The following is a 23281-nucleotide window of genomic DNA, read 5'->3' on the forward strand; positions in this document are numbered from 1 at the left end:
GGCTATTAAAGGGACAACTGGTGAATGTACACAATCACCAGAAGAAATTAATCAAATTTTTTATAATTATTATCACAACCTATACTCAGAAACTAATAAACCTAACCCAGAGCATATTGAGGCATTCCTCAGTAGCTTAAATATACCTCAGGTAACTACTGAATATAAAGATATGTTAGATGCACCACTTACTATAAACGAGTTGTACAGTGCTCTAGATAGTATGCCAAATGGCAAAGCACCCGGCCCGGATGGTTATCCGGCTATATTTTTTAAGCACTTCTGGTCAATGCTTGCTCCACTATTCTTAAGAGTAGTAACAGAAATTAAAACTAATGGTCACATATACGCCCACACATGAATACAGCAGCAATTAAACTTTTATTAAAGCCAGAAAAAGACCCCACCCTTCCATCAAGTTACCGTCCGATTTCACTAATTAACACTGATATTAAAATTATCACTAAGGCTTTTACATCTAAGTTAGAAACAGTAATCCCGACAATCATTCATAGCGACCAAACAGGCTTTATAAAAGAGCGTCACTCTACTAATAATATTAGAAGGCTCTTTAACCTTATTAGTATGTCACAGCGGCACGATAAAAAGGCAGTTATTATATCATTGGATGCAGAAAAAGCTTTTGATAAAGTTAACTGGTCCTTCCTCTTTGCTGTTTTAAATAAATTTGGCTTTGGGAAAGTCATTTATTCACTGGGTGTCAGTATTATATGATTCTCCTAAAGCTACTGTTACTACTAATGGGATTATATCTAAGAGTTTTACTCTACAGAGAGGCACAAGACAGGGATGCCCACTGTCTCCTTTATTATTTGCAATATTTATTGAACCTTGCATTAGCCATACGCCAGGAAAGAATGATTCAAGGGATTCACTCTGGGGTAACAGAACATAAAATTAATCTATATGCCGATGATATTTTACTTTATTTAGAAAAGCCTGCTATTTCGTTAGGGGAAGTATTTAACTTAATAACTAAATTCTCACAGTTATCAGACTATTCTATTAACTGGACAAAATCAACACTTCTACCTATTACAGAAAATTCATGGAACCCTGCAAGCCAGGACCCACACTACTCATTTCCTATAGGTAATTTAAAATACTTAGGCATAAAAATCTCACCTAAATTAACTGATTTAGTTAATTTAAATTTCACTCCACTTCTGGATAGCATTTATAGTGACTTGGAGCGCTGGAATAATCTTCCTATTTCTCTAATAGGACGAATAGCCACTATTAAAATGAAAGTTTTACCCAAAATAAACTATTTTTTCTCAATGATTCCATTTAAACCTACGGCTAACTGGTTCCAGTTGTTGGACTCAGCCGTTACAAAATTTTACTGGAAAAAAAAAGAAGCAAAGATTAGTCTATCTACTCTTCAGAAAAATAAATCCAAAGGAGGTCTAGAGGCACCAAATTTTATGCACTATTATATAGCCAACCAGCTACAATATATTATTTTATGGGCACAACCCAATAGAGATACTAACTGTTGGCTGGAACTAGAACAGAAGGATTGTAATAACCTCAGACTTTTAGATTTACTCTTTATTACAACATCGATTAAGCGACATAACTGCTTTAAAAATCCAATGATTTCCGCCACCCTGACTGCCTGGTGGAAGGCACTAGAAATGACAAAAGCCCAAGGGGAGCCCAGCGGGCTTTCTCCCCTATGGCATAACCCCGACTTTCAAATTAACAACCAATCGTTTTATTTGAATGTGTGGGAGCAGAAAGGAATTACACATCTCCACCATCTCTTCTCAGATAATATGTTTATATCATATACATCCTTGCTCCAAAAATACAAAATAAAAAACGGAAACTTTTTACATTATTTGCAAGTTAAAAGTATGCTAAAGAAACAAATTCCAACACTCCAGGGTACGCTCCAACCGCCTGTTTTAGCTAAAGATATTACCAAGCTTTCTCCGACAACAAAAAAACTCTCAAAAATATATAAGTTACTTTCATATACTGATAAAACGTCTTTACCCATCTCAAAATGGGAAACAGACTTGTCTATAGCTCCGGAATCTGTCTTTTGGATTCAAGTTTGTGAAAACGTTTTTAAAATGACAAAACACACAAATTTACAACTTATCCAATATAAAATTATTCACAGAACATACATTATTCAATATATGATGAAGAAAATGGGACTCTCAGACTCCGACATTTGTCTCCAGTGTTTACAAAACACTACAGACACTTATTTTCATGCTTTATGGTTATGTACTCCGGTTATGTGTTTCTGGACTAAAGTCTTAGAAAAACTTTCCGCTGTCTTGGACTGTAGGATACCGTTCTCTCCAAACTTGTGTTTGCTAGGTGACTTAACAACAATTGACTTACCACATAAACAATTTCAATCTATACTTGTAGCCCTTACTATCGCAAAAAAAACAATTCTTGTTAACTGGAAAAATAAACAAACTTTGAATATCGACCAATGGTCTAACCTACTCATAAATCATATTTTAATGGAAAAAATATCTGCCTCAAATAAAAACCAAATGTCAAAATTTAAAGAAACATGGTCTACGTATATAGAATTTTTTAACCTAAACTTGGATCTTAATTCTGCCTGTTAGCGAGAGCCACAGCAGCGTTATAACTTGCATTGATGTTTCTGTATTAGGCAATTTGTAACTAATGGTTGTGTTTCTATAGTCAGGAACCCGGCTGCTGCCAGCGGGATCGAGCGGATTCACCTCCGATGGGCACCAGGGGTTGATATTCGGATTCACGGCATGCCAGTGGGTTAATTCTGTGGGTGCTGTCCCCCCTGGCTGGGCGTGGGCGGGTCTGCCCCTCTGTTGGCTGCTGGGTGGCGGCTGCGTCTTGGCCGTTCCCTGGGTCTCTTGGGGGGTGCTGCGTTGCAGGGCTTTCCCTGGTGTCGGGGGCGGCGCCGTTCCGGCGCGGTCCGTCGCTCTGGGCCCGGCGACGCGGTTCGGGGCCTGTGGGCCGCCGGGGTGCCCAGTGGTTCCCTCTCCCCTCCCCCTTCCTCCCCCTTGCTGCCTCTCCCCACCCGTCCTCCGCCTCCCTGTCCCTTCTCCCTCGTCACCCTTCCTCCTCCTCTCCCCCTCTCTCTGCGGCCCTGCCGCTGCCCCCTGCCCTTCTTGTCGTCTCCTTCCCCCCTCCCTTCCCCCTCCCCGGTACGCCTTCCTTCCCCTCCCCTGGGCCGGGGGCTCCATCCATGGCCCGGGTCTCGGTGCTACGGGGGCCGGCGGGGGTGGCTGGGGTTTGATGTCGTGCCCGCCCCGCTCCAGTGGGCGTCCTGGCACCTCGGGCGGGACCCAGTATCCGGGGGGCGAGCCCTATCGCCCCGCCGGACGGGTCCCATATGCCCGCCGGGGTCCCGGTGGGGTGGGTGGGGGCTTGGTGGGCCGGTGCGCCTCCTGCCCCCGCCCGGTTGGGGAGGGCCCCGCTGGTCGCTCCTCTTAACTCACTACACTAGGTTTGCACAATACACTTTTATAGACATATAGGGCACATAACACACTTTGGGGGGTGGGGTAGGGTGGAAACACCGTCTTCACCCTACAACTCCCCTCCAATTTTAATACACCACACAACTTGTGGGGGGGTGGGGGGGGCTTGTGGGGGTGCCATCGGTTGGGGGCCGCAGTATAGAGCAGTGCTGCGGTCCCCTGTCCAGCTCCCCCTTCTGCCCCCGGTGTTCCGTCCCTCCACACGGCGGGGGGTGGGGTGGGCGCGGCTGCCCTCTCCGCTCCGCTGTCCGGCCCCTCTTCGGCGCCGGTGCCTGGGTGCGGGTGTTCCCCGGAGGCTGGGGGTCGGGGTTTGGGGGGCTGCCGGTTGGTCGGGGGGGGCGGCTTTGTTGGGGGGGGGGGTGGTGGGGGTGTCTGGGGGATTGGGGACCTGGGGGCGGCAGGGGCTGGGTTGAGGTGGGTGGATGGGGGTCGTGGGGGGTGCGGGCCTGCAGTGCCCTGTCCTGCTGCGTTGGGTCGGGGGCGCGGGCCGTGTTGGGGCGGGGGGCGCTCCTGCTCCTGGGTTTGCTCTCCGGCCGGTGGCCCTGGCGGGGCCCGGGGGTCATCCTTTGGCGCTGCCGCGGCCTGGGGGGCCCTGAGGTGTTGCGCTTGCTCTGTTCCGGCGGGGGTCGACGGCTCCCCTCTTTGGTGGAGATTTTCATGCATGCCAGATCCACCACACCAGCATCTACCGAAACTCAGACACAATCTGTTTCCTCCTCAGGTCATTGAATCGGTGGAGGCTGGTGTCTGCGGATCTCACGCAGCTTCGTCTGTCCTTCCTTCCTTTTCTCGGTCTCTCCTTTGGTCTCTTGAGGCCTCCCTGATTTTATGTTTTTTGGATTTGTTGGGGTCTGGATGTTTCTTGGGCTGGGGAGGAGTTCTGGTGGGGGGTGTCTGGTCGGTGCTGGATTTCACCTTCCTTGGTTTTCTTTGGTCCCCTCGGGTCTCCTGGTGTTCGGTTTAGGTGAACGGTATGAGATTTTTTCTAATAGGTTTTCTGGTGAGCTAACAAATACACACACGCACGCACGCACACAAAAAATAAAATGAAAATAATAATAATAATAATAATAATAAAATAAAAGAGCAATGATGATGACATTTCCGAATGAACAATACTGAGCTCTTAAAAAAAAAAAAAAAACTCAGTTAACTCAGTGTGCAACCAAACTTGGAGGAGTCACTGGCGGGAAAATGAATTAACCCAAAAGCAGGGGGAGCGTTTCACCTCCTGGAGTTGTACTGGATGCAGCCGCTTCATTCGCGCATACTGGAAAGGGGGAGGCGTGTCGCTTGGTGGACAACTACAACACTTTAGCGGGTCGAGAAAAGAGCACCGGCAAGTACGTCCAGGTGGCCGGTGGTTGTGCTAATTGTTTTGGCTAATAATGCTAATAGTGTTGTCACGATACCAACATTTTGACTTCGATACTAAATACCTGCATAAAATATCTCGATACTGGTACTGAAACAGTACATCGACAAAAATCTAAACCATCAGCAAACGCATCAAAATTTTAATTGACAAAATAACTTAAAATTATTTGTATTTATTATTAATTCAAAATATAAGGATGTACACCATATTTTCAAGACTATAAGGCACTTTTAAATTTTCTCGCCTAATAGTGAGGTGCGCCTTTTGTGTGGACAAAGGTCCAAAATCTGACTGTGAGAGAGGACTTCTCGCACACATTGCTTATATACAAGAAAGGCGGACCTGGCTGAGGACAGAGATGAGAGCAGAGTCAACTTGGTGACGAGTTCTCCCTCTGCCCCACCCCCCACCTCCACGTGTTTGCTCTGCCAATCGTGACTTCTTGTGTTCAAACTTACGCCATTGCGCTAAAGCATGCATGTTCAGTGAGCATGTGTCCTGTTTTTTTCTTTTTTGCTTGTTTCAGAGCTTAACGAGCCACTTACAAGTTAATTGTTTTTATGGAGGTAAATATGGTGCAAAACTAACGTGTACAAATTTTTTGTACCTGTAGAAAAAAAGTCTACATTTGTATCTGTAAGTCGTGATTTGTACCTGTAAAAAAATGTGTACCTGCAAAAAAAAAAATTGTATCTGTAAAAAAAAAATTTGTATGTGTAAAACAAATTTGTATCTGTAAAAACAAATTTGTACCTGTAAAAGTCATGATTTGTACCTGTACAATTTTTTTTTGTATCTGTATAAAAAGTGTAAATTTGTATCTGTAAAAGTTGTGATTTGTACCTGTAGAAATGACAACTTGTAGTCAAAGAAGTCGCCACTAGGAGTCACAAGTGGTTTTTCTGCTGCTGTCCAGTCACGTGAGTTTTGCACCATATAAGAGCCTTTTATTTTAACTGTTTGCAAAGCATACATTGCAAAAATACTGACATTTATCAATAAATTGTAATATTTAAAATAAAAGGATTAAATACAGAGGATAAAGGGCTGAGGTTAAAATACCTGTAGCTGCTTAAAGATCCACTCTCAGTAAAAACGTTTCGTTTTCATTTTATTATGATAGTAAGAGTACAGATGCTTAAATATAATGTTAGTCAAATAAAAGTAGCTGAGTACTGTCTACTTTTGGTTATAGGTTTAGGTTATCTTGTAAAACATTCAATAGGGTTCTGTAGCTCTATAGTAATTTTCACATCCAAGCACTAAGCAGCAGTTTATGAGTTTTTATTTATTTATTATTATTATTTTTTTACAGGTACAAGCTATTGATCATATGTTTACACTGGTAGGCTTCAAATCTTGAAATAAAAATCGTGACTTCAATGTGTTCAGTTTTCGTGACAACATGAGATGAGCTAGCCAGCTAGCACCGTTACGAGCTATGTTCGTACAATAAATCTTACCTTCATACTAAAATTTCTTTCTTTCTGCCCACTTGGAGTGCTCTGCATGTCAACCAACGTTTAAGCTGTTCCACACGGTGTTCGTATATTGAACCATGTTGAAATTTTCACACCTGGGACATCCTCTTCTTCCAAAATGACGCGTTTGTTTAGAATTGCGGACTTGTGCATGGGCGTCATTTGAGTTCAAACCACGGTCGTTCGCTCAACCAATGAGGTTGAGCTTTAGCCCGCCCAAATCCTCCAGAGCCCGCCCTCTTCTTCTACGAGTACAAATCACGGCGCTCTCCAAGTACGAATCAGTTTTGCACCTTTTGTAGCGAGAGATATGGTGCAAAACTCACGTGACTGGACAGCAGCAGAAAAAACACTTGTGACTCCTAGTGGCGACTTCTTTGACTACAAGTTGTAATTTCTACAGGTTCAAATCACAACTTTTACAGATACAAATTTACACTTTTTGTACAGATACAAAAAAAAAAATTGTACAGGTACAAATCATGACTTTTACAGGTACAAATAATTTTTTTTACACGTACAAAAAAAATCTTTACGGATAGTTGATTTATTTTTTTACACGTGCAATTTTTTTTAACAGATATAAAAAAAAATTGCAGGTACACTTTTTTTACAGGTACAAATCACAACTTTTACAGATACAAATGTACACTTTTTTTCTACAGGTAAATTTTTTTTTACAAGTTAGTTTTGCACCATATTTACCGCCATATGTTTTGGTTGACAGCTCCCTCGAAAACAGAGCGGGAGTGAGGGAGATGGAACATACCAAATGCAAAGGGGTGTCCGGCTAAACTACTACTTTTTTTCCTTTCTTTTTTAAATGCTTTATTGAAAAACGTGCGCACTTACAGAAACAGACATCACAAAAGTCACTTTGAAATAAGCTACACTGTGTAGACTTGCACTAACAGATCACACCACATACTAAAGACACCAGATAGTTTTTTCCCATGCATCACCTTTCCTTCCTTATCACCGTGACTTCAAATGCGCACATCTCTCAGAACCTGTGAGAAATAAAGTTCTGCAAATGAACGCAGAGGTTGCCATCATTCCGGGAGGCTGGCAAACACAGCTTTACCAAGACTGGGAGGCAGCACCGTGCAAGTTATGCCACAATTTGTCAATGGATCGTGAATGCTTGGGCGAACGCAAAAGCCGGCATCATTTCCGGGGACACGACAACGAGATTGACAATGAGACGGAGCCTGGCGTGTTTGATAGAGAACTTGCCCTGTTGTTTTTTTCTGATACAGAAGATCATGAGGACTATGACTGATTTGTGGATTAGGATCGATCAAAAGCAATGTGAGTACATTGTTATATACTTTAAGTACAACTGAACTCACTGTTTACATTGTTACTTCAATCAAACTCAGTTTTGTTCCGTTTGCTGCCTTTTTAAAAACATGCGCTAGCACAAGCATATGTTTTAGCATAATAGCATGCTACCATATGTTTTGAGCTAGCGTATGTTTAACTGTGCGTGCGCCCAATAATGCCGTATGTGTGTGTTAAACACAGAAATAGCACGAGTAACTGTAACTGCGCCTTATAATACAGTGCGCCTTATGGTGGTGAAAATACGGTACATGTTAAAGGCCCCGCACGCCCCGTCCTGCTGCGTTGGGGGCGCGGGCCGCGTTGGGGTGGGGGGCGCTCCTGGCTCCTCTGCCCGGGGGTTGTCCCTTGGCGCTACCGTGGCCTGGGGGGCCCTGAGGTGTTGCGCTTGCTCTGTCCTGGCAGGGGTCGACGGCTCCCCTCTTTGGTGGAAATTTTCATGCATGCCAAATCCACCACACCAGCATCTATTGAAACTCAAACATAATCTGCTTCTTCCTCTGCTCGTTGAATCGGTGGAGGCTGGTGTCTGTGGAGCTCACTCTGCTTCATCTGTCCTTCCTTCCTTTCCTCAGTCTCTCCTTTGGTCTCTTGAGGTCTCCCTAATTTGTTGGAATTTAGATGTTTCTGGGGTTGGTGAAAGACTCTGGGTAGTAGGTAATGTCTGGTCGGTGCTGGATTTCACTTTCCTTTCTTTTCTTTGATCCTTCCTCGGGTCTTCTGACAACCTCACGACTCTAGCTGGATTCTGAAGTATTCGGTTTAGGTGAACGGTATGGGATTTTTAATAGGTTTTAGGTGAACTAATGAATACACACTCACGTACAAAATAAACATTTATGAAAAAATAAATAAAATAAAAAAAGAGAGCAATGATGATGACATGTCAAATTGGTAAAATTACTGAATGAACAATACTGAGCTCTCCAGAAAAGAAAAATAATAATAATAATAATAAAAATAATATATATACATTTTTAAATAAATAAAAAATATTGCGATACTTGCGTAGGCGTATCCAGTGTTTCCCACACCATGTTAATACTTGGGTAGGCCACCAAAGTAAATTGGCCACCACCCAAGAAGTTTTAAAGAAAATTTATTAAGGATATATTTTAAAAGGAAAAAAAATGTCAACAGCGACAGGATATAACGCATGTAAGTAACGTTGCCGTCACTCACTTGTGGATCGTGAGGCTAGAGGAGCCGTAGTAACAGGACTGAGACACATCTCTTGTCTAACCCACCTCCCATCCCCACCGCTGGAGTCCACTCACCCAAGTAGATTTCAAATTTGTGGGAAACACTGCGTATCAATAACGTATCGGGAGACATCACGATTTATCGCGATATCGATATATCGTCACACTCCTACTTACCACTACAGTATATGCTACTTTCTTGCTCACCACAGAATTAATTTGATGACTTCATTTATTTATGTACAATAACACCTTTAAATACATATTTTCCCGACTTAAGATGACATCACCTGTGCTGAGGAAATAAGTAACAACCAATCACGGCTCACCTGTTTTCTGAACCATGATTGGCCGCTACCCGTTTCCTCAGCACAGGTAATGTCATCTTCAGTTGACAGCAAGTAGCAAAATTAGTTTTCAAGAAAAATAATCAAACTATCACATTAATTATAGACAAAATATTGTTTTCTTACTGTTGAAAATGGCTAAATGAGTCAAGTATCTATTTAAAGTTAAAAAAAAAATTTAAAGGCCAAGCATTGATATTGAGGGACACGGCACCAATTTTCAGGAGGCATGAATTGAGCTTCAAACGGTGTGTGTGCACGCTACGCAGGGCGGTTGGTCACCCTAGCTGAATCGCTCTGGGGCCGGCACAAAATTAGATGGAGGCACCAGTCACCTAATTTTGAAGTGTTTTCATAAGTTGCCACTTGAGCCGCCAATTGAAGCTAGATGAGCCGCGCAATGAGTAGGACTGCCCTAGACTATCTTCACTAGCTAGTGGTTATCTATGGCTGTTCCCTGTTCACCACGCAATACGTTCTACAGCTATTCACCAAGTGTCTCTACAGCCTGTATCTCACTGAGCGGCGAATGCGTTTTTGCACATACTGTAGGTTATGTTTGTATTTTATCTGCAATCTTTGCAACCTTTCTCGAACCCTAACCAAAAAATAAATAAATCAACATTTGCAAACACTCGCAAGCCTTCGCCAATCAGTGAGAAACCACCTTTAGCAATCCAATAGAAAACAGTTTGAGTCCAACGTAAAGAACCAGCAAGGTCACCTTGAAGAAAAGGTAGAGTCCAAAGAGAGTACAGCTGGCGATGATTGGGAATCTGGCGGCATCTCGGCTGGTGATGGTCTCTGGCATGTCTGAAGTGTTCTGCGGACAAAAGTGGGGACAGTTAAACACTTTTGAGTTATTCTTGTTTATCAAACCTTTCAACTATATTGTGTAAAGTAAAGTGACAATAATGTTTGAGGGAAGTGAAAACAAATAGGCAGAAGGGTCATTCCGTGTCTATTCACACAACCTCTGCAGTGACACCTTAAATTTCCCTGATTTGTATTCCACAAGTGCCTTATGATGTCAAAAGAAAGAATCTGAAATTTGAGCCCCCTGCTCAAACAGTTTTCGCGTTATAGTCCGTCAAAGTTTGGGTGATATGGCTACTTTTGGGATCTGGGACACAAACCCAGTTTATGATTTTGAATCGCCGCATGTCGCCCATATCACAAACGACATGCGCCGATTCCTACTCGTCGAGAGCGAAGTGCTGGGTTGGCCAGATGATGGACTTGGGAAGGGGGACTTGAATTAGCTAGATGACATGCAGTGTCCGATTTTGTCACATGCCCCCACCCAGTACTTTCCATATTTAGGATTTTTCAGAAAATATGCCAAAATAGTACCAAGGGCAAATGCTTATTTCATAGTGAATGAGTTGTATAATCAAAGTTGTTTTTTGTCTCCAAATGTTGATGAAAGGTGACTGTTGATGGGGTAAAAAGTTAATCATGTTTCCACATGGCCAACCAGCGGCCTGAAGTAGGGGGTTCAACATGGCCGTTTTGTCCCATAGCCATATTGTGGAATGAACAAACTGGCAACAAGCATCAATCTTTTCCCATTCTTCAAGAATGGCCTCTTTTAGAGAATGGATGCTGAATGCAGAGTGATGCTCAACTTTTCTCTTTAGAAATCCCCATAGGTGTTCAATTGGGTTCAGACCAAGGAACATACTTGGCCACTGAATCACTTTCACCAGGTTCTTCTTCAGAAATCCAACAGTGGCCTTAGATGTGTGCTTAGGATCGTTATCATGTTGGAAAAGTGCACGAAGACCAAGGGCACTGAGTGATGGCAGCATTTTTTTTTCTCAGTATTGAGCAATACTGCTGTGAATTCATGATGCTATCAATGAAATTCAGCTCCCCAACACCAGCAGTACTCATGGAAACCTTGTATTCCTCATCTTTGTGACGCCATACAGTTTTGAAGCCATCAGTTAAAAAAAAAAAGAATTTCTTGGTCTCATCACTCCAGAGTACAGAGTTTCAGTAGTCTTCATCTTTGTCAGCATGGGCCCTGGTAAATGCTAGGCGCGCATTTTTGTGCCTGGGCTTTAGGAGAGGCTTCCTCCGTGGACGGCACTTATGCATGCCATTCCTCTGCAGTGTACGCCATATTTTGTCATGGGAAATAGTCACCCCAGTTTGGCTTTCTATTTCCTTAGATAACTGCAGCGAACTTACATGTCGATTTTCTTCCACCCTTCTCATCAGAAGACTCTGCTGTAAAGTTGTTAACATCCGTGGACAACCTGGACGTCTCTGTGAGATGGTTGCAGCTCCATCTTTTTTACATTTTTTGTACCACTTTGTCTACAGTATTCTGACTGATAAGTAAAGCTTTGCTGATTTTCTTGTAGCCTTCAACTTTGCGGTGTAAAGAAATTATATTCCTTCTCAGATCTTGTGATATTTCTCTTCCATGTGGTGCCCCATTGCTAACAGCATGAAATGGGAAACTGTTTTCTTTAAGTAACACCCCATTTATCAAATGAGCCTGCTTGACACCTGTGTAATGAATTATGAGACTCACCTAGACGTTTCTAGTCTAAAATTTGGGCTTTTTGGTCTTTGCTCCAGAGACGTTCTGTGGGGTGTACTCATTTTTGCATCGCCCTAATTTGAGTAAAACTGAAAATGTTGTTTTTATTATTATATTATATTATATATATTATTATATAATAATTGATTTTATTAACCTTACTTTCATGTTATAAGTTAAACAGATGTTATATAAATTTAGTCTGGTCATCATTTTGGAAATAGTCATTTTATTTTTTTTGAAATAGTTTTTGTCTATTGGCATATTGTTTAAAGTTTTATTTTTTGAAGGGGGTGTACTCATTTATGCTGAGCACTGTAGGTCTGTACCTACCTTAAAACAAAAGCTAGGGGCCTCCGAATACGGTCTAAAATTTTGTGTGATTCCCGCATCCCAAAAGTGGGCGGCACCCAAACTTTGAAGAACCATTAACTCGAAAACCGTTTGACCTCGGAGACTAAAACTTCAGATTCTTTCTGTTGACATATTAAGTCACTAATGGAATAAAAATCTGGCAAATTGAAGAGGTGTCACTGAGGACGGTTCTGGGGATTTGTGTGAATTGACACGGAATGACCCAGAAGGGTTGAGTCATGCACAAAAAGTTGGATACTTAGCTTTTCTGTGAAATTTCAGGATGAACTGGTTAACTTAATTTGACTTCCTCTAAATTGTTGAATGCATGAATCCAACTGTTCAATGTGTCAGTAAGTTTTGCTCAATTAGGAGCCGAACGGCAAATTTCACAACAGGCGTACTGAAAACATTGAACAGTTGGATATGCGCATTAAAAGTGAGTACACCCCTCATTTCTATTCATGGGCAACACTGAAGAAGGGACACTGACAATGAAAAGTAGTCAACGTGCATCTTATACAACAGTGTATATTTATTGTTCCATCAAAATACAGCAATTAAATAGCTAAACCCCTGGCAACAAAAGCGAGCAAAGCAAAAATGCCTAAAGTTTCACTATTGTTTGTGGCCACCTTTATTTTCCAGCACTGCCTTAACTCTTCTGGGCATGAAATTCACCAGAGCTTCACAGTGCCCTGACCACGTTCAACTTCTCACAGTTGGTTTCTACCAATGATGAGGCTAAACAATCTTAGAAGCTCATTGACCTCAAGTTTTTCATACTTTGGAGGCACATTCGTGGTTAAACTCACTTGACAAGTGACTGCCCGTTTCTTAAAAAGATTTGTTATCCCCTTCAGAGGCAGCTCCAACACGAAAGCGAGTGGCCCCGTACTTCCTACTTCCTTTCCTCCGTGCTGTGCGGGGGTCACATGCAGGGTTATTAAAAATTTTCAGTTAGTTTTTATTTCGTTTTGAGTTTTGGTTTTTAAATTTAGTTTGTTTTAATTAGTTTTCAAGGTGGTTCTGTTTCTTTGTTTTATTAGCTTTAGTTATTTCATAAATGCTTTGTTTTAATTTAGTTTGAGTTAGTTTCAGTATTAGTTTCTTAAAAAAAAGAAGTGTATTACTTGTGCGCAATATTTAAAAAACACCATTGGCCACTATTGGCTGCTGCTAGATGACGTCATCCCCAAAGGCTCAGGCATTAAATTTTATTACCAAAGACTAAAAGGAAGGACATTTTTGCTGTAATTATAGTTATAGTATTTCGTTTACAAAATTGTTTTTTTAGTTTGTTTTTTCGTTAGTTCTAGTCAACTAAAATAACCTTGGTCACATGACTACAGGGAATGCGCAAAAAGTGTTTCCATTACACTTTTGCAAAGTACTCCTATTTCGACATGTCTCAAAAACCACCTCATGAGAGCGTAAAAACTTTGCAATATTTGAGTGTTTTTTCGAAAATCACGTGTTTCCATTACCAGCTTGCTTTGCGCAAAACTGAGGGTAATGGAAACGCAACTATTAAGACCGAACAAGTGATCTGTGTACTGTAGTTTAATGACAATGAGGGATGTATGTAACAATCTATCAAGCAGTTGACATGATTTACGGTTGTCATGGTGGTGATATGGCGGACTAATTAGTTGCACACACGCATACACGTTATGTTTCTTTGCAAACAAACAGCATTCTATACTCACTCGGATGCCCGACTCGAACGCTTTTTCTCCGAGCTCCTGGATAAGACAGATGTAAACGGACAGGAAGAAAGAAACAGGATCGGATTAGGACTGAAACCAATCAGCCATGCAGAGGGAAAAACAAACAACTGAGTGTTCATTAACAAGCAAAGGAGACAGAATGATAGATAATTGAAGCCAACCTAATTTTCATTCAGTTCCACTTAAACGGCACCAGAATTTGACACAGACCCCTTCCCGGGTTTACATTTGCTCCCACTTGTTGTTCGCCAGTGGAATAAAAGATAAACGATTCAGTGATCAAAGATACCTATAACCAAAGGTGCACATAAAAATCTTGAGGTGGTTCTCAAATGAGCACAAGAGGTTGTTTGGTGCTCCTTTTATTCCCGCCCCACCGAACTCATGGGTGAACATAGACTTAGAGCACATCTGGGATAAGTAGGTGGCGGGGCACATCCGGCCCATTCACAATCTCTGCAGCCTTTAAGGAAGTCAAACTAAAAACGTCGAGTATGTGCTGTTTTTATTTTGATGTACATGTGTCAGCAGTGCAAGCAACAACAGCAACAACGACTTGGCTTCAGTGTTGCCAACTTGAATAGATTGCCGTTGTAACGGTTGTATTCATTGACATCTCAGACCTTTATAATAATAGCATGACATGTCAACAATTTTATTTCCTGCACAGTGGAGGGAACACGCTTTAAAGATATATATAAAAAATTTAAGGACACTTTAGACATGTTTGTGGTGTGAATGTTGAATAAATAGGGATTTTACGTTAATACGCGGAGATGTCATATTGCAGTGACTGAATTTTCTTCATCAGTTTTTAATTTTAATTTATGTAGCAAGCTCTACCAGGGCTACAAGTATCAACACAATTTGTTGATTTATCAAAAAAACAAGATACAAAATTTATATTTATCAAAACTGAGTTAGCACGTTGACAAACACTTGAGTATTTCCACAACTTGTGACAAAGCAGGGTGGGAATCTTTGCACACCTCACGATTCGATTCCGACTCAGGGGCAACGATTCGATTATAAAACAATTATTGATCGATTTTTAATTTATGTATATTGATGCACTTTTTTATAATACACATTTTATTTCTTAATCACTTGATGTAACGGATAAAAAAACACACGGTTCGGATCAAATAACTGATTTGAGTCACGGATCGGATCGTTTTTTGTCTCAGCAAAAAAAAAAAAGAAAGAGAAATAGAACTTTGTCTTCACTTATTTTATGTAACACCCTTTGCCATTGAATAAAACGATTCAACTCAAATGACGCCGTCAGCGCACACATCAAATAAACTGTTGCTGTTAATGAGGTGCCCGAATTTCTTAGGAACTCCTTTCACCCCTCGTTGCCAAACCGCTCCCATACATGCTACTTACATTATCCATGAAGATTTTCAATTTCCTCTGCTGTTATCATAGTTTATGTAGACTGATCTTGTTGCCGTCACTTGATCGTGCACAATTTATTTTCTTCACAACCAATCCGCGGATCATGTGCAGCCCAAACCGTGGTGCATTATCTGTACGGATCGCAGATCAAAGATGATCCGTTGCACCACTAATTCCAAAGTTTACTATTTTAGCGCAGCACAGCTTACATATAACGTGGCTCTTGTCCAGTTCAATTATGCTCTCGACATTGTAGAAGCCCAAGTGTCTCCACGCATCTGCTTTTAAATTAGAAGCAGATTTTTGGATCTCACGGTAAGGTGAGCGTCGGTCATCAATGTTTGTTTTTGCCGGCATGTGCACTTCCCAAAGTGTCCTGGAGATGAGATACAGCGTTTCTTAGTTCCGCAATATTTCAAACATTCTTTATTACCTTTATTAAAGGTGCCTTGTGCAGTACAAAAAGCGAATTCTAAAGCTTTCTCTACATCATGCATGCTGCACCAATGCCCAGATGAATACAAAGAGCCCTTACTATTTTAGTCCGACGGTGTCTATTAGCTTGCATCTTCCCTTCAGTGTGGCATGTTCGCCCCGAACACACCACACTGATACAAGTTTAGTGTTAGTGTAAGGCATTATTGGGTTGGAAAGTGAAGAAGAAGAAAAAGACGCCAGCTTCGAGTCCAGCCCAAACTTCAGCTCAGACTCAGAAGAAAACTGGGAAAATAAATAAATAATTAAATTAAATTAAATTAAATTAAAAGTTTATTCGAGCGTACATACTTGCACGCACACCATGCACGAGCGTGACACAGTGGTTGCAGTTACACTTTGGACCAAAGGGTGGCAGTCACACACTCACTCACTCACACACACACACACACACACACACACACACACACACACACACACACACACACACACACACACACACACACACACACACACACACACACACACACACACACACACACACACACACACACACACACACACACACACACACACACACACACACACACACACACACACACACACACACACACACACACACACACACACACACACACACACACACACACACACACACACACACACACACACACACACACACACACACACACACACACACACACACACACACACACACACACACACACACACACACACACACACACACACACACACACACACACACACACACACACACACACACACACACACACACACACACACACACACACACACACACACACACACACACACACACACTCTGCACAAGGCTCATTTAATCTATTTTAATAATCAAAATGTGGACGTTTGTGGATCGAAAAATAAAAGCACAATGGCACATGGTCAGAATGAAGGATGTTCAATACTGTACAACTTTTTTCCTACAGATACTCAACTCTTGAGTAGTCACCGATACTGATACCAGGTATCGATAACACTAGTAAATAAAATTACTTTAAAGAAAGACCTTTATACCCCAATATATAGTTTGTCCTTAACATTGCATGAAATTAATGGCAATTCATATAATTTCTCATTTCTAGTTCCTGATTGTAAAAACAGCTGCAGGAGGGCAGCCGATAATGGTATCGGTCACCGCCGCGAGTACCAATATCTTCAAATAAGACTGTATTGGCACAGATACCTTCCATCAGTAGTCGCCCACTATGTCAGGATGTTGCCACCTCTGCCTCCATTTGAGCCAGGAAAAACCCTGTTTACCAATAATATATGGCCATCATTGCCTTGGTATGCTCTACGGCGTAACAGCATTGTCAGAATCGTCACAGCAATGCAACGTTACCTTGAAACTAAGTTCAAATGGCAATTACGGACACCAAAAAAAAGTAATCTTAATGTCGCTGACAATTGTATTATACGGCACCTGATGCCAACATTTAGCGGCAGTTCCAAGCGCCTCTAATGCTTATGTGGCTAGCGTTGCTAATGCTAATAGGCTAGCGCTGCTACACAACTACGAGGGCTGTTTGATTATTTTAGAAAGGTGACTGCTTTGATGCTGATAGCCTGACAGACACACTTGCCGTGTTGATCACATTTGAACAAACCAGGCATACCGTACTCAAATGTGCAGATTCAGTCGGCAAAATCGCTACTGTGGTTCTCACGTCACCTCGTCTCATACTCTCAACTCAACTTTAAAGCACCATCGCTGTCCATGATTAGAAATCAGGCATGCAGTAATAAAGACCGGTAAAACAAAAATAAATGAATAAATATCGTAAGTCGGTAAGTAAATACAATTGTTAACAAATTAATAACACAAAAAGTAGGTAAGTCAATAAATAAAGTACATAAAATAAATATCAATAAATTAATAACATAAAATACAGCAGACACCATAAAACACTGAAACAATATTACTGAGTCTCATGTCAAGTCAAAAACCAAAGAAAAGAGATGTGTTTTAAGATGGGGTTTGAAAGTGGATAGAGACTCATAGACCAAAATCTATGGGGAGAGACAGTTTAAATTTAAGTTAAAAAAACAAAAAACGTTTATGCAGGGTTTTTCCTGTGTACAAAGAGGCGGCCACCTCCACCTTATTTGCTCACCACCTCCAGCCTAAGTGACTGATAATAAATTAATGCTTTAACATGATAATAGTCATATTCTTATTGGAACTATTCTATTTATTTATATATTATTCTTGTTATTGAAACATGGAATTATTATATATTGCCTGTAAATGAAAGCGAGTCAGTTGAATTTACAGAATACATACACGTCATGGCGCATGGTCAGGATGAGGGATGTTCGATACCACTTTTTCCCCGGCCGATACGCAACTCTTTAGTAGTCACTGCTACTGATACCAAATACCTATACCACTAGTAAATAAAATTCCATAAAATCCAAACTATTGAGCCGATTTTATTGCTATTTTATGAGGTTGATGTGGGACTAATTTACAGATATGCATGTCAATTTTGGTGGAGATTTGTCGTAGTTAAAACGTTAAAGCTTTCTATAGCATGAGCGTTTATGGGGAGGAAGGCTGAATGCCAATATAATCCAAAATACTGTGGTGACAGTTTTTATATTTTCAGAGGTAGAACTGGGCATAAGTCGTAGGTAGAGATGTGTGGGTGAATACTGGTGACCATTCATAAAAGTTTTCTGACCTTAGAGGACATACACGCACATGAAGCGTTTAAGACGTTAAGCGTTTTTTATGAGTTTCTCGTGGAAAATGCGCACCCTTTCTTTATTCTTCTTTTTTTTCCAGATGGGAGTTTTCTTGTACAATGCTAGTTTCCACATCGGCAGAGGCGATTTTGGGCAAATGTTTGAGATAGTATTAGGGATGCACCGAAATGAAAATGTTTGGCTAAAACCGAAAATGAAAAATGCTTGGCCAGAAACCGAAACAGCGAGAGAGAGAAATATACGCCAATTTTTCCTATTATTGCATTTCTTCTTTTCCTTTTGGCTTTTTCCTTCAGGGGTCGCCACAGCGAATCAGTAGCCTCCATCTAACCCTGTCCTCTGCTCTCATACCAACTACCTTCGAGTCCTCTTTAACTACATCCATAAACCTCCTCTTTGGTCTTCTCTCCTCTGGACATGTCCAAACCATCTCAGTCTATCATTGCATTTATTATAATTAATTAAAACTAAAATATTATTATGAAATATTTATTTAGCACTGGCATTTTAACAAAGCACAATATAAATTGAAACATGCCCACACCGCAGACAGTGTTGGCTAATGGTAAATTAAACACCAAACAAGGGTTGAGCATTTTCTGGCGGTGCGATTGCACTTTATAGTCAATGTAGTTTGCACAGGTGGGCACGGATGCGTGCGGCGGGACAAGGTGTGGCGCACTTAAAATCAGCACATTCACATATTCACCAACGTTTAAAAATAAATAAACACACTTGTTCGCACCAGCTAATCGGCTTCGGGAATGGACTGCAAAGTCACACGGCGTCCTGTACAGGTCTGCCGCCACCCGGAGATAGCGGTAAGTGTTTCCGTGTTTAAAACTGTTGATAGCAATAGTGCTAACATTAGCTTAAGTATTTAGCACGGCCACCGGGATGCTGGTGAAAAAGTGGAAGCGTTCGAGGGGCTCTTATAAAAATAAAAAAAAGGGGGAGGCACTGTGGTAGAAAGAGTGGCTCACCTGTACTGAAGTACACTGCAGTTCTGTCTTTTTTCGACCCACTTAAACGTTGTACACCAAGTGACGCCCCTTTCCTCCGGCGTGCACAATGACCCCGGGAGCTGCTGCAACCGAACGGTGCAAACTCACACAGTAAAAAGCCAGCAAGAAGAAAAGCCGGACACTCACCCCCGCATCTGCTGTTTAATACAAACAGACGCTTGCTTGCAGCGGGTTTTTTGTTTGCATCACCACAACATCCTATTTCAGCCATATTCTTTCGGCTTTAATTTTATTACGGTGGCCAAATATTCGGTGCATCACTAGATGGTATACAATATACTCTGAAATCCCTCTTGCTTTGAGCGCTTAATATAATGCTGCATTTGAGGATGGTTGGAAGTCTGACTTTTCCGACTTCAAACCAGGAAGTGTGTATGTGAACGCCCCTTTGAACTCGGAAATTCCCCTTACGAAGTTGGGGGGAAAAAAGTACCCCGACTTCACAGACGGACTACAATGTGACGTCACTTTACAATGGCGTAAATGATAAAACACAATTTACTAGAATACAAAACTAAATAGCTTTCTTCATTCATAAATATTTGGCATAACTTCTCGTAACACAACATACGTGACAGAACGTCGCTATCTTCCAGCATGAAATTATACGGTGAACTACTGAACTGTATGGAACGCTTATGAAATAAGATAAAAACAATAAATGAAGCAAAATGGCGAGAAGGCAAGTTTGCTGGAGGTCATAATGTGTTTTGAGGACCAAAAAAAAAAAAAAAATTTAATCACTATCTGCTATTTTGGTTGTTTACTTCCGCCTTGAACGCTTTCAGGTCGGAAGTGGGAAAAGTCAATTAGGATAAATCCGATTTCTGACCTTCCTCGAATTCAGCATTAGGACCGGAAGCTGAGCTTCACAATGATGACGTATTTTCCGGTTGTTGTTGTTTTTTTTTTGAAAAAGGGTAAATTGACCGCCATTTTGACTTGTGACGTTATCACGGATTGTCAATTACATAATCTTGAAGTAAAATTCAAACTTAACTATTCAAAATTACTACTTTTCTTTAAGATCTAGCTAATATCCCCGATATAGCAAACGTAGCATGTAAATGTTGAGGGAATCCGCTTTCAACAACCTCGTATTGGACACGTCACTCTCGCTCGACCCCAGCAACAATCTTAACGATGACGCCAACAGCAGTCCTACTTTAAAACGTGTCCAGTAAACAATGTAATATCCGTAAAAACAACATAAACTCGAAATTCAACCACAACAACAGTTACCATTAATTAGCCCAAACGTTGTGTACGAATCACAATGTATGACGTATGAAAGCTTCGTGAGCACAGCTAGCCCCAGCTAACAGCAGTCTTACCTTGGACTTGGAGCAGGCCACGGAGCGCAGAGCTCCGAAGAAGATGGGCACCAGAGCCATGAGCACCAGGCTGCCGTACGCCAGTATAGTGCCCTCCGGTGTGGCCACGAACTTGGCGGTCGCGTTGAGCGCTTCCGTCCCGTTGGAGTCAGTGGCGTTCAGGGCGTCCAGAAGAGCTGCGGCGGTCTCCGGAGCCGAGGTGCTGGCTTTTTCCACCTCAGACATGTCTCGCTGGGGATCGCGGCTGTTTAGGCAGAGGCGGCGAGTGACACTGTAAGTGTGCGAAAAAAAAGGCCGACAGACAGAGGATGTAGCCGGAGTCGTATGCGTGTCATTCGTGGACGACAAGCGAGCCAGCCGGTAACCCGCTAAAGGCCACGTTTCTTAAAGCAAAGATCCACAGTGCATGCAGACCTCTCACTATGATGCTCTCGGACAGCAGGACAAATTACAGCTGTACGGTGGGACCCCCGCATACTCGCGGTTTGGCACCCATGGATTCGCATATTCACGGATTTTTTTCAATGTTTTTTTAAATATATTTTGTTTGTTTGTAGGGAGGGAGGGAGGGGAGGTTAAATGGGTTTTAACGTTTTACAGTAAAATATTTGCGGGCCTAACCCCACTAGAGACAGTTTTTAAGTGTGGCGCGGCGCCACCTGCCCAAGTTAAGGCGATGTATTGTTTTGTTCCGGCACTTATCTGGTTGAATAAAGAAATTGTATTGATCGCCAAATAGTAAATTCTTGTGGTGTGTGGCTACATTAATAAAGGTGGGAGGAACATTTGAGTTTCATTTCACTGTTTACTTGCAGGGCCAATTTGGAATCAGGGCAAGGTAGAACATTTGTCAAGGAAAATAGCCATGTTTGCATGATGGAAACTTTTATTTGTACTACAATAAATCCAAATGTTAAGCAGAATGAAAATGCTCCATACAAACACCTCAATCAACCACACATCAACATCTTAGTTCTTTGGAAATTCCTGTGGAAAGTGACTGCACTTCCTGAATGTGGCATCATGGGAGCTGTAGGCTTTTTGTTTATAAGACGAATAACACCGAACTAACAGGGTGGAACACAAATTTGAGGACACAAAATTATCAAAAATGTCTGCCACTGATAGATATTTGTAAGAGAGATTTGAATGTGATTAATACAATGGTAAAGTAAAATCTGCATTTATTTTTTAATAATTGTATTGCAAATGTTTCCTTGAAACTGAGAATTAGCTTTGAAGATAGAAAGGACCGTATGATAAAAAAAGAAAGAAAAGAAGGTAAAAGTAAATGAAGTATATTCTGCATGCATATTGTGTGTATAAAAACGACCTCAATCTACAATAAAATCTTTTCATCATAGACATTTCATTTATTTTAAGTAAAATATTAACATTTATATTCTAGGGACAAAAAAGTCAATATAGCCAATAATGACCCATGCATATCTTATGCTAGATATCGGTCAATTGTTGTTGTGGTATTATATTAACTGTCTCAACTCTATCTCATATTTAAATTAAAGAGCACTTTAACAACAATTGCTGGCAAACAGGTTCGGGGTGTACCCCACCTACTGTCCGGGGAAGACATCTGGGATAGACTCCAGCACAACCATGAAAATGGATGGATGGATAATTGTACATTCACGTGTTTCTCACCATGCTAGCCGCTATCTGGCTTTGAGGCTACCTGTAGGCAAATCAGTGCAATGTTTCAGCTAAAGCAAGATAAGATATCAAATATTAAAAAAAACCCATCTATTTCTGTGTGTCCTTTATACAGTTAGGCGTTAAGCTGTGTTTCAATTATGGAGGGAATTTTGTTGTTTATGACAGCCACTTTGTCATCGTGTTGACCCTGCATCCAATATTTCTCTATACTCTATCAATTTCTTAGCAAATCTTTTATCACATATCAGGATGATCATGGTTACTGTATACAGAAAATATAAACCAAAAACGAACTTAGGTTGGTCTACTAGTCTTTCTCTTTCAAGCCGAGTTTATCCTCCAGATCTCCACCTTCAGCATAGCAGACGAATACCGATCACATAATTGGAAACTATCTATAGGTATATTATATTATTACATTCTTAGATTAGCAGTATCATATAGTACATTACGTTTATTTTATTATATGCTCATCTCTACTCAAGATAAACACTCTAAATGCGAAGTAATTTGAAAAATATTCAATCTATGAATAGAGCCTAGGAAGGATGAAGCCCACACGCCACCACAGAACCAACCATTGCACACAAGAAATTACATAAAGCAACATCAATGTCCTCTTTGTAAACATAGAAGATCTTTGCTGTGAGGTCCAGGCACTTCTTTTAGTGAATAACTTTTGAAGCTATACAGCAACAGCACGTCCTACTGACAAGGAGGCAAAATAACACTCCAATACCGGGTGTA

General features: G+C 41.3%; 1 protein-coding gene across 2 annotated transcripts in view; it reads right to left on the reverse strand.

The window, feature by feature from the left end:
• Positions 1 to 21293, reverse strand: part of LOC147178171 (signal peptide peptidase-like) — a 22369-nt gene extending 1076 nt beyond the window's left edge. The window contains exons 1-3 of one of the 2 annotated variants that reach the window (XM_086070003.1): positions 20861 to 21293; positions 13894 to 13929; positions 10001 to 10099 (exon numbers count right to left, since the gene is read on the reverse strand). In XM_086070003.1, coding sequence (XP_085926129.1) covers positions 10001 to 10099; positions 13894 to 13929; positions 20861 to 21085 — 360 coding nt within the window. In that variant the 5' untranslated portion in view covers positions 21086 to 21293. The remainder of the gene's footprint in view (positions 1 to 10000; positions 10100 to 13893; positions 13930 to 20860) is intronic. The other variant, XM_086070004.1, reaches the window with a different exon arrangement.
• Positions 21294 to 23281: the final 1988 nt, after the last annotated feature.

Source organism: Leptonotus elevatus, chromosome 2 (genome assembly GCF_054856555.1).
Source record: "Leptonotus elevatus isolate MCC_2025b chromosome 2, RoL_Lele_1.0, whole genome shotgun sequence".
Classification (NCBI taxonomy): Eukaryota; Metazoa; Chordata; class Actinopteri; order Syngnathiformes; family Syngnathidae; genus Leptonotus; species Leptonotus elevatus.